The 12,133-nt window shown below is 34.4% G+C and overlaps 2 protein-coding genes across 2 annotated transcripts; both read right to left on the bottom strand.

Annotated features, from left to right (window-relative positions):
* Nucleotides 1–581: 581 nt before the first annotated feature.
* On the bottom strand, nucleotides 582–5,679 carry LOC144576010 (G-type lectin S-receptor-like serine/threonine-protein kinase At2g19130). Its single transcript, XM_078326280.1, has 3 exons — nucleotides 4,509–5,679; nucleotides 4,351–4,355; nucleotides 582–3,299 (listed from the first exon to the last, which is right to left on the bottom strand). Exons 1-3 carry the CDS (start codon nucleotides 5,248–5,250, stop codon nucleotides 876–878), a joined length of 3,171 nt encoding a protein of 1,056 aa, XP_078182406.1. The 5' UTR covers nucleotides 5,251–5,679; the 3' UTR covers nucleotides 582–875.
* A 10-nt stretch (nucleotides 5,680–5,689) lies between these two features.
* On the bottom strand, nucleotides 5,690–6,840 carry LOC144576009 (G-type lectin S-receptor-like serine/threonine-protein kinase At1g67520). Its single transcript, XM_078326279.1, has 2 exons — nucleotides 6,269–6,840; nucleotides 5,690–5,696 (listed from the first exon to the last, which is right to left on the bottom strand). Exons 1-2 carry the CDS (start codon nucleotides 6,838–6,840, stop codon nucleotides 5,690–5,692), a joined length of 579 nt encoding a protein of 192 aa, XP_078182405.1.
* Between the last annotated feature and the right edge of the window lie 5,293 nt (nucleotides 6,841–12,133).

The following is a 12,133-nucleotide window of genomic DNA, read 5'->3' as shown; positions in this document are numbered from 1 at the left end:
ATGTACTCTTGTTGTTTTTTCCTTGACATGGATTGAATGAATTGCTGTCAGTGATGCGGTGGTAGATTATTTACTTCTGTATTGTGAGTTAATTAAAATGTTGTTTATTACTGCGGTACAATTTTGGGAATGCAGACTAAGCTGCTTGTGTTTAGCGCTCGTGTGCCAGATGTTGCTCCTTGCTACTATAAATTGTTGTTGTCAATTAAAGACCTGAATTTCTTGCATTAGACCCAATTTCGTCTAATGCCATTCTATAAATTTGGTAGCATATTAAAAACCTGCTTGTGTTTAGCGTTCGTGTGCAGAGCGAAGCTGATTGACAGTGTCAGAGCGAAACTGATTCTATACATATAGCTTTCTGTAGCATGTAAAAGAAAAGAACACACGCAAATAAATATGCTACAGCTTGTTTTATAACATCGAGTCATCCGCAAAAACAGTCAATTAGTAATTACTTAGCCCAAATTTCGTAATTAGTATGAGTAAGTGGAATAATACATGCCTTATGTGACCTAGTCCAACCTCAAAAGGTATAAAGGAAATTTCTTGCTTCAAAAGTATCAAAAGACAAATTTAAGCAACAAAAATCATAATATTATAAAAGAGAACACAAAAGGAGTTTACAAGAAAGGAGTTTACAAGCAGAGTTCACAATAAAGCGTGTAATGAAATAGAAAATTATATAACATGTCCCAAAAAGAACACACACCAGAACTTAATTGGAAATAGTAAAGGAAAATGGACTACAAGTAATAATCTAACAGTGCAGCTCCCGAATTCTATATACAGACCCCATCATAGTCCTGATTAATTTAACGATAAATTATGCAAATATTTGAGCAAATTATCCTAATTATAAGGCTTAGTTGTTCTTAACAACTCAAGTATGCATCCTCGGCATCAATGAGGTTTAGAAGGGAACTCGGAATAGGAGGAATGCCAACACTTATGACACCTTGGAGCATTAGTACAACTTTTCTCATCGATGGTCGGCTTGCTTCTGAATCCTGAATACACCAACTGGCAACCTTACATGCTTGTATCAGCTCGACTACATTCACATTTCCCCCTAGCCTTTCATCTAGCAAGCATAAAACCTCACCTTCATTAATTTTAACAGTAGCATAAAGAGGAAAGTATGGATACTTTTTGTTTCTGAATCCTTTTGAATTTCTTTTCCCCGATATCACCTCGAGAAGCAACATTCCAAAACTGTAGACATCTGCTTTTTGAGTGATTGCTTGTCCAGAAATCCATTCCGGTGCCAAATAGCCGAGTGTACCTCTCATTGTCGTCAATACTCGGCTATATTCACGGCCGATAAGTTTTGCCATGCCAAAGTCAGCAATTTTGGGAGAAAAATCATCATCTAGAAGGACATTCTCGGGTTTAATGTCACAATGGATGATACAATCTCTACATTCTTCATGCAAATAGGCTAATCCCTTTGCAGCCCCGAGTGCGATTCTATATCGAGCTTGCCAACTTAATACATTAGAACTCCCTGAGAAGATGTGGGAATCTAAGGAACCATTCGACATATATTCATAAACCAATAGCCTGTTAACACCTTCAGCGCAAAACCCAAAGAGGCGCACAATATTAGCATGTTGAATCATTCCGATTGTTTGTACTTCTGTTCGAAATTGCTTCTCTTCTTGTCCTGCAATTTTGAGTTTTTTCACAGCCACTTTAGTAGAACCCAATAATTTCCCCTTGAAAACAATTCCAAAGCCTCCTTGACCTACTTTAGTAGAGAAATGTTTGGTTGCTCTTTTTAACTGCTTATAAGAGTAAGCCTTGAGTATGTGATTATCACTGTTCACTGGTTCTACATTATTGGGTTTTCTTCTAAACTGCCACAAAAGTATCAAACAAACAAACGGAATGACCAGAACCCCACCTCCTATGAATGACACACACTTGATGTGATTTCTTTTAGTGCCAACAACACTAGTGCCAACAACACTAGAGGACCCAATACGGATATATACTTGCTCACTATATTCATAATAATAATCTCTGGTTGCATAAATTATATCTCCGTACCAAAGAGAGCATCGAGAATCATATCCATAAGCTGTGATAGAAGTATATGTACAAGCTGTGCAAGAGCAATTGTTTCGGCATGCACTTTGACATTCTTCCACACTTAGGTTGTCCAACTCGTCATGGTAATTATAATATTCAAATATATAATTATGGAGGTTATCGATTAAAGTAAATGTGTCTCTCGATCCAACAGAAATGTTGTTGCAACTCAATGACACATTTCTTGCACACCCGGCACTAAAATCACGGCTCAAAGTTGCTTCTGCAGAAGCAAAATGGAATCCATATGGGCATTTGCACGAGTAGTTCAGACCCTGTCTTAAGCACATGCCGAAAGGTCCGCAGTAGCAATCCATTTCATAGGCCATATGCATACTTGTTAAATAGTAATATTCAGTGCCTTTCGATCGGAATATATATACACTACCTTCACCATCCAATCGTATGTATGTTAGTTCTCCATTTGTATAATTAAATGATACCAAACTGTCGAGATATTTCAGACTTATCCATTTGGGAAAAGTACCAAAATACTGGGTATTGCTTGGTATTTCCGTTACAACAAACCCCCAGGTTCCAATAGTTTTATATATATTAAAGGAATACCACAATGACGAGCGGTCACCAGAGGTAAGAGATAACGAACCAATTTTCTCCCCATTTATGGTACCATAACCGAGCCAGGCTCCAGGAAGCCATGTATCGGTTGGATGGTAGAAACTCTGCCATATCACATCTGTTTTATTTCTTTGGTCTTGCAAAACAAGATTTCCGGTATCAAGGAGAACCAACTTGGTGCAATTTGAGTTGCAATTTGGTTTATTTTGCAAATTATCTGATGACCAGACAGGGGATTGAGATTGGGTCAAGACCAAGGTTCCATGTTGAGATACACTCACTTTGGAGAGTTGAAGTTTGGTAATGGGATTGTTTGTATTTGCCGTCCATACAACCTTGTCAGTTTGGCTCGGTACCAGTGGCAATTCACCATTTTCAGTTTCCTCAATGGTTAACCAAATACCGACACTGTAATTTCCATCACCTGAATCATTGATGAAACCAAACTTAAACATGCCGTTTATTGACATAAGACTCTGGTTTGGGTAGAGAAACTCACCAGGTAGAAGTGTATCTCTTGTTGAAGATAGATTGAATAAACAGAAAAGGATGACAGCCAAGAAGAAAGAAGCCATTTTGATTAGGGAAGAACTGCTTAAAGTATTGTCTTGCAACAAATGCCGAGACTTGAAAGAAATTGAAGAAAGGGAAATGAAATTTATCATTTTCAGAGATTGAGACAAAACTTTGAAAGGAAGGATAGATCATCCCTCATTGAACGTTCACAATTGATCACATTTATTCTATTAGTTGACCGTCTGACGGGTCAATGAAGTTAGATGCCCCCCTTGATGCGGTCTTTTGTGAAAATGGATGGGATCGATAGTGATCAAACTTATATTGACATCCGCTTTATTTTTTTTATATTCAGATACAGATATAATTATTATCGAATTCAAATTTAATTTGGATATGAAAATAAAATCTACTTATGTTTTATGAAATAGATGAAATTTTCGATACTGGTATCTCTAATATAAATATAAATATTATCAAAACTAAAATTCATATCATATATCTAATTATCATGCTAATTAGATTTTTTTTTTTAAAAACGAATAAAATTATCCGTATTCAATACGAATAAGAATACAAATAAATTGAATATTTATTGTGATTTTGTAATAATTGAATGTGTATTTTTTTGGTACATGAAAAAATGCATTGATAATATTTAATAGGTGAATTATTAAATTATTGTAATTGAGATGTTATAGATTACGACATGGACACAAAACCTCAAAATTACCAATGCAGTCAAAGGAGAACAAGTATTAATTAGAAGCCATACTCAGGAATGGACAAATTAGTTTAGGAATAAGTTCCATATAGCAGAGCCTTCTCTCCCTTTCACATGGAGCCGAAATATTTATTTCTACCATATTTCTACCATATTTGAAAATTTACAGATTGATCAGCTTGAATGTGGATCGAATAATTATAATAGCAAATCCGTCTTCATCCCTATTAATAAACTCGTTCATGAAGTAGTAGGTAGTAGGTTTTATCTTTTATATTCTATCAAATAAAGAAATTAGACACAAAAAAAGGGGAAGTACAAGTACACTCGCATCATTTACTAAACACGATCTTAACAGAGAAGTTTTGACATCATGCAGCGTACTGAAGTGTAATGACATAGAAAATTATATAACATGTCCCCAAAAAAAAACACACCAGAACTGAAGTGAAAATAGTAAAGGAAAATGAACTACAGGTAATAATATAACAGTACAGCTCCCGAATTCTATATATATAGTCCTGATTAATTTAACGATAAATTATGCAAATATTTGTGCAAATTATCCTAATTATGAAGCTTAATCGTTCTTAACAACTCAAGTATGAATCCTCCGCATCGATGAGATTTACGAGGGAACTCGGAATAGGAGGAATGCCAACACTTACAACGCCTTGGAGCATTAGTGCAACTTTTCTCATTGATGGTCGGCTTGCTTCCGAATCCTGAATGCACCAACTGGCAACCTTACATGCTTGTATCAACTCAACTACATTCACATTTCCCCCTAGCCTTTCATCTAGCAAGCATAATACTTCACCTTCATTAATTTTAACAGTAGCATAAAGAGGAAAATACGGGTACTTTTTGTTTCTGAATCCTTTTGAATTTCTTTTCCCAGATATCAGCTCGAGGAGCAACATTCCAAAACTGTACACATCGGCCTTTTGAGTGATTGCTTGTCCAGAAATCCATTCTGGTGCCAAATAGCCGAGTGTACCTCTTGTTGTCGTCACTACTCGGCTATATTCATGGCCAATAAGTTTTGCCATGCCAAAGTCAGCAATTTTGGGATAAAAATCATCATCTAGAAGCACATTCTCGGGTTTAATGTCACAATGGATAATACAATCTCTACATTCTTCATGCAAATAGGCTAATCCCTTTGCAGCCCCGAGTGCGATTCTATATCGAGCTTGCCAACTTAGTACATTAGAACTCCCTGAGAAGATGTGGGAATCTAAGGAACCATTCGACATATATTCATAAACCAGTAGTCTATTTGCGCCTTCAGCGCAAAATCCAAAGAGGCGCACAATATTAGCATGTTGAATCATTCCGATTGTTTGTACTTCTGTTCGAAATTGCTTCTCTTCTTGTCTTGCAATTTTGAGTTTTTTCACGGCCACATTAGTAGAACCCAAAAATTTCCCCTTGAAAACAATTCCAAAGCCTCCTTGACCTACTTTGGTAGAGAAATGTTTGGTTGCTCTTTTTAACTGCTTATAAGAGTAAGCCTTGAGTATGTGATTATCACTGTTCACTGGTTCTACATTATTGGGTTTTCTTCTAAACTGCCACAAAAGTATCAAACAAACAAACAGGGTGATCAGAACCCCACCTCCTATGAATGACACACACTTGATGTGATTTCTTTTAGTGCCAACAACACTAGAGGACCCAATACGGATATATACTTGCTGACTATATTTAAAATCGTCATCTATGGTTGCATAAATTAGATCTCCATACCAAAGATAGCATCGAGAATCATATCTATAAGCTGTGAAAGAAGTATATGTACAAGCTGTGCAAGAGCAATTGTTTCGGCATGCACTTTGACATTCTTCCACACTTAGGTCCCCCAACTCGTGATAGTCATTATTATGTCCAAACAGACTGAGGTTATTGATTAAAGTAAATGTGTCGCTCGATCCAACAGAAATGTTGTTGCAACTCAATGACACATTTCTTGCACACCCGGCACTAAAATCACGACTCAAAGTTGCTTCTGCAGAAGCAAAATGGAATCCATATGGGCATTTGCACGAGTAGTTCAGATTCTGTCTTAAGCACATACCGAAAGGTCCACAGTAGCAAACAAATCCATCGACCATATGCATACTTGTTAAAGTGTAATTTTCACTGCCTTTAAATCGGAATATATATGCCTGACCATCATAATCCAATCGTATGTATGTTAGTTCTCCATTCGTATCATTAAATGATACCAAACTGTCCTGATTTTTCAGATTTATCCATTTGGGGAGAGTACCAAAATACTGGGTATTGCTTGGTATTTCTGTTACAACAAACCCCCAGGTTCCAATAGTTTTATATATATTAAAGGAATACCACAATGACGAGCGGTCACCAGAGGTAAGAGATAACGAACCAATTTTCTCCCCATTTATGGTACCATAACCGAGCCAGGCTCCAGGAAGCCAAGTATTGGTCGGATGGTAGAAACTCTGCCATATCACATCTGTTTCATTTCTTTGGTCTTGTAAAATAAGATTTCCGGTATCATGGAGAACCAACTTGGTGCAATTTGAGTTACAATTTGATTTATTTTGCAGATTATCTGATGACCAGACAGGGGATTGAGATTGGATCAAGACCAAGGTTCCATATTGAGATACACTCACTTTGGTAATGGGATTGTTTGTATTTGCTGTCCATACAACATTGTCAGTTTGGCTCGCTACAAGTGGCAATTCACTGTTTTCAGTTTCGTCACTGGTTAACCAAATACCGACACTGTAATTTCCATCACTTGAATCATCGATGAAACCAAACTTAAACATGCCGTTTATTGACATAAGGCTCTGATTTGGGTAGAGAAACTCACCAGGTAGAAGTGTGTCTCTTGCTGAAGATAGATTGTATAAACAGAAAACGATGACAACCAAGAAGAAGGAAGCCATTTTGATCAGGGAAGAACTGCTTAAAGTCTTGTCTTGCGACAAATGCCGAGACTTGACAGAAATTGAAAAAGGGGAACTTAAATTTATTATATTCTGAAATTGAGACTAAACTTTGAAAGGAAGGATAGATACGGGTCAATGAAATTAGATGGACACCTAATGCTTTTTGTGAAAACGGATGGGATAAATGATCAAACTTATATTCAGATATGGATATAAAATCTTATCGAATCCAAATTTAATTTGGATATGAAAATAAAATCTACTTATGTTTTATGATATACTTGAAATTATCAAAAAAACAAAATTTCGATACTGATATCTCTAATATAAATATTATCAAAACTAAAATTCATATCATATCCATTCTTATATTATGCACGTAAGTTGTCTTGATCTGCCAACAGCTGAGATTGAATATCAATCATTCAATCACAATGATAGTTAAAAACATACTCGCTACACAGACCGATAGTTTATCACATTAAAATTGAATAAATTTCTAGCGATCCGTTTCCTTATTTCTCCCAACTATCTTCGATTCTTACAATTAAATTATTTTCTTATTTCTCCATTTCATCAGTTTCATTTCTCCTCTTCATCTATAGTTTCGACAATAAAAATGGAAACAATCATATATTTCCGAATTTTATTAAGGGCATGTATCTTTATGAATAGATAAATAGTAGATCTTTTACTGGTGGAAACAATCATATCATTTTTATTTGAAGAGAAAATGAAGAATATCTAGAACTTTTGTGTAGAGAAATTTCCATTGTTAAAATAATTTCCATCAATAATATATATGTAGAGAAAATCCTTATTTTAATTATTTAATTATATCTTTTCTAATTTTGTTTCTTTACAAATCATTTCTCCTCTAAATCGTTTAATAACCTATCTTGCTATTAGAAAAAATTAGATATTAAATCACAATGATACTTTAAGAATTTTTTCAACTTATATTTGATCTTTTTTTTATTTGTTGTTTTAAAATGTATTTGGAGACCAAATTTTACATTTTTTGGAATTTTTTTACTATTTATTAAGCTGGTTTGAAAACTGTTGTTTTTATTAAATTTTTGCAGCATTGAAAAACAGCGGTTTTCAAACCAACTTAATAAATAGTAAAAAAATTCCAAAAAACATAAAATTTGGTCTCCAAGTATATTTTAATATAAATTAAACATCTAACGGTTTGGATTTGTTGTTTGAACGTCAAAGTGCTACCGGTAGCAGTTTAGCTATACTATATATATTTTGTGTAAATGTCAAATCAAAAAATCTTTTCATATTATATTTAATCTTATAATATATCTCTGTTGCAACGGGCGCAATACTAGTATCTAATTATCATGCTAATTTAGATGTTTTCTTTTTAAGCTGCTCCTATGTCAATGGGTCCCACTATTTACAGAAATTCAAGTTTGTCCTAAACCGGAGTTACCGGAAATTGACTTAATTGCAGATTAATAGGAAACAAACAGCTTTAAAGCTTACACGTGTACATGAAAGTTGGAGACATCACCATTTGAAAGTTCGAGACATAAATTATTAAATTAACAATTGATAGCCATCAAAACTGAAAATGCAGGTCGATTTGGTCAAAACACGTGACAAAATTGAACTCAAAATCCGTATCTGTGTCGTAAATTCAAAATAATATATGTATTCGCTCAATAATTTGAATGTTAGATATGTTGGATATATCCGTATACAAATTGAAGGTGGATCGAATAATTATAATATGAAATCCGTTTTCACCCCTATTAATAGATTCATCCATGAAGTAGTATGTTTTATCTAACAAATTCTATCAAATAAAAAAATTACACAAAAAAGTAGAAATTAAAGAAGAAGAAAAAGAAATTACCAAGTAGAAATTCTATCAAACCGCACGATGACATTAACTGGAAATGGACCAGCTCGGGTTCCTATACAGTTAAGAGTACCTACATGGCACTGAAGCACAGACCAACAATCACCAAACCTCAATGCAAAATCTGGACAATCAAGGCCCCACCTCGAATCAAGGTTTTTGGATGGCTACTATCTCTTAACAGAATACTGACGATCGACAACTTAATGAAAAGGGGCTGGATAATGGTAAATAGATGCTCCTTGTGCAGATCAAACCTAGAATCAGTGCGCCATATAATTAATGAATGTCAGTTCTCCAAAAGACTGTACACTGCGCTACAACAGCAGCATCTGGTAACCATACCAGTAAATGCCAAACCGGCTCAAATGATTTTAGACGATACATTGCAAACCAGAAACAGGTCAACTTTGCTGATTACTCAATTTGTTCTCTGGAGAGAACGCTGCTCAAGAATTTTTAGAGGAATTGACAAGACAATTGAAGAATTGCAAGTTGAGGTTAGAACACAACTTACATTTCTACCCACCTAACCCCAAATTGCTTTGCTGGCACCAGAAACATGATGATGGCACTTCCAAAATTTTTATTTTATTTCTAGCCTTCCCTATTCTTACTTAGTTTTTTTTCCTGTTCTTACTTCAATTTATTTCTGCACTTATTTCCAAAAGTCTCAACTGTTTTGAGCATCTCTTTTGTGTTTCTTCAATAGGAGTTACGAATCTCTGTAACTAGACCTTTGATTAATCGAATATGGGCATCGACCCATGTTTTTTCTCAAAAGAAAAAGAAAGAACAAGTACACTTCGCATCATTAACTGAATCCAAACTGTGCAATTTGTTTTGACACGAATATTAAAGGGGTCCTATATTCCATCTCGAACCCAATTGGATCGGATTCTGATTGAACGGACAAGATCCAAACTCAAAATATAAATTAATTTAGGATCCGGAATCACCTTTAGTCAACCTTTCTATCGTACCTTGACAACTCTCCAGAACAAGATCTGCCATCGCTTTCTTTGGAAGGGTAAAGATTTTAACAGAGAAGTTTTGACTTCATACAGCGCACAAACTATATAATCAAAACAGCATTGTATATGGTTAGTGCACTGAATGAAGCGAAAACTACTATGTTAAATCTTTACCCCTTTGTAGCTCTCTCGGCTTAAATTTTGAGGAACAATCATGAGAGAAAAATAATCTACGGGCAAAGCCACCTTTAATTTATGACTCAAAATTGTATGCATTGAATGGTTTCCGTATTAAGGTTCTTAAATTGCATGGTTTAATTGTCTTTATTTTTCTACTTGGTATATTTCCTCTATTTGTTTTCTTTCATTCCCTTTTTAAAGTTTAAACAGAGTCCGTGACTATCTTCTGCATAGAAACCGAACGGATAAACACCGTATCTTCTGCATTAACTCAACTTTTGAGTTAATGCATCTCGGCCGTCTGATCAGAATCTAAGTCAATTGCACTGATCAAACGGTTCAGATTTGTTGTACATTAACTCAAAGTTGAGTTAATGCAGAGGATATCCTTTAAACAGGGGTAGGCAAATCAGGGAATTCGTATCCTCTGAGATATCTCAAACTTTGCATGATTTTATGGAAAATTCTAACCGTTTAAAGACGTTCTGCGCGAATCTCAAAGCACACAAAATACTGACCCTACATCACCCCTGAATAGACACCGGACACGTCGGTCACGCAAAATATGAGATATCTCAGAGGATACGCACTCGCAAATCAGGCTCGGTACCTTTTCAGATTTTATAAATCAGGTTAGAGGCCCAATTGAAAGGTAGATCCAGCCCAATTCTTGTACATAGGATTACAATGGAGATTTTAGACTCTACTGAGATGCCTACCCCTGTTATATAAATTTCTTGTACATGACTTATTATAACTCTTCATTGATAACTTCTTTTAATTTTGTCTTAATGAAATTATAGCTGGGTATTTGCTTGTTGTTGTTAAGAAAACGGAATTCAGTATTAGTTTACATTTTACATAAACCAACAACAACTAATCAAACTTGAATAAATTGTCGACTCTATATTAATCAATATTGCCAAGCATACATTTACATATAAAGTATAAATAATATAGGGGATCTGAAACAGATTTTAATTTTAAATATGTGGTGTTCTGTAATAAATTAACAGTTTATGGAGAAATTTTTTAGCAAAGTTAGGGTGTGATGTGCTCACCAGGAGAGTTTGGTGAGCACAATTTCAAAAGTATATCGGTTCGATATCAAATGCCGAATTCAAACCATTGAAATCCATATACTTCATTAGTAATGCATGTACATACAAAATTTTGAAAGTTTCGAATTTATTTGCTACAAGATCAAGCGGTCAAAGAAATAATAAAAATTGAATATCTAAAATAACTTATAAATTAACTTATAAAATGTTCATTTCTTTGTCCGCTTGACCGTGTAACAAATAAACTCGAAACTTTCAAAATTTTGCATATACATGTATCACTCATGAAATACATGAATTTCAATGGTTTGGATTCAATGTTTGAAGTTGATTCAATAAACTTTTGGAGTTGTGCTCACCAAACTTTCTTAATAAGCACATCACACCCTAGCTTTACTCGAAATTTTTATGTTATCCACAACTATTGTGAGTTTGTGACTGGATTCAGATCCAATGCAGTGTCTTATACCGTGTAAATAAAGATCTGCATCATCCGTTGACTCCGTTTTAACATAGCACGAATGTCAAAGCAGACCCTTATAATCTAAATAGACATCAAAATGATTTAAATCCAGCTAGAAGTTATTCTATATCTCCTTTGGTACCGCAGGGGATTCTCTTGAATTGATCATTTGTGTCCAGATCCCTCTATATTACACCGTTTGAGTTTGAATTCGGACTGTCTGATCAGAATTCTCAGACTAATTTGACTCAAATTTGTAATGTATGAGGTTCTTTAAGATTCGTGTCAATATATAACAAATGGACGGATTCAAACTCAAGATGAAGTACCTTAAGGTGATATGAATTCATCATTTTTTTTTTTTTTATAATAGTTATTTACCAGCAATCATTAATCATGCCTAAAAGTAGCATCGTGTGCTTGAGTAGTAAACTTATGGTCCGTTCGACAACATGAATTAAGGAGTAAAGGATTAAGAGCTTAAGGAGTGCTAAGAAGTTTGCGTTCAACAAATAACAAAGATTAAGATAGTAGAGTATATTTGAATAAAAGATATATATAGATAATGAAAGACTATTTTACCCTTTTATTTATTGTTAGCAAATGATATGATTGATTAATCAAATTGTATTATAATTTTAATCAAAAGTAATTAAATATATTTCATCAAAATGTCTACGGACAAAAAGCCGATTTTTTTATTTTTATCCAAAATTTAATTTAAATTTCAAAAATT

This window comes from Carex rostrata, chromosome 24 (genome assembly GCF_964058835.1).
Source record: "Carex rostrata chromosome 24, lpCarRost1.2, whole genome shotgun sequence".
Taxonomy (NCBI): Eukaryota; Viridiplantae; Streptophyta; class Magnoliopsida; order Poales; family Cyperaceae; genus Carex; species Carex rostrata.
This window is presented reverse-complemented; position numbering and strand designations above follow the sequence as displayed.

Coding starts and splice junctions, on each gene's coding strand:
- LOC144576010 (XM_078326280.1), bottom strand. CDS start 5,250: ATGATTCAACATGCTAATATTGTGCGCCTCTTTGGATTTTGCGCTGAA.
- LOC144576009 (XM_078326279.1), bottom strand. CDS start 6,840: ATGGCTTCCTTCTTCTTGGTTGTCATCGTTTTCTGTTTATACAATCTA.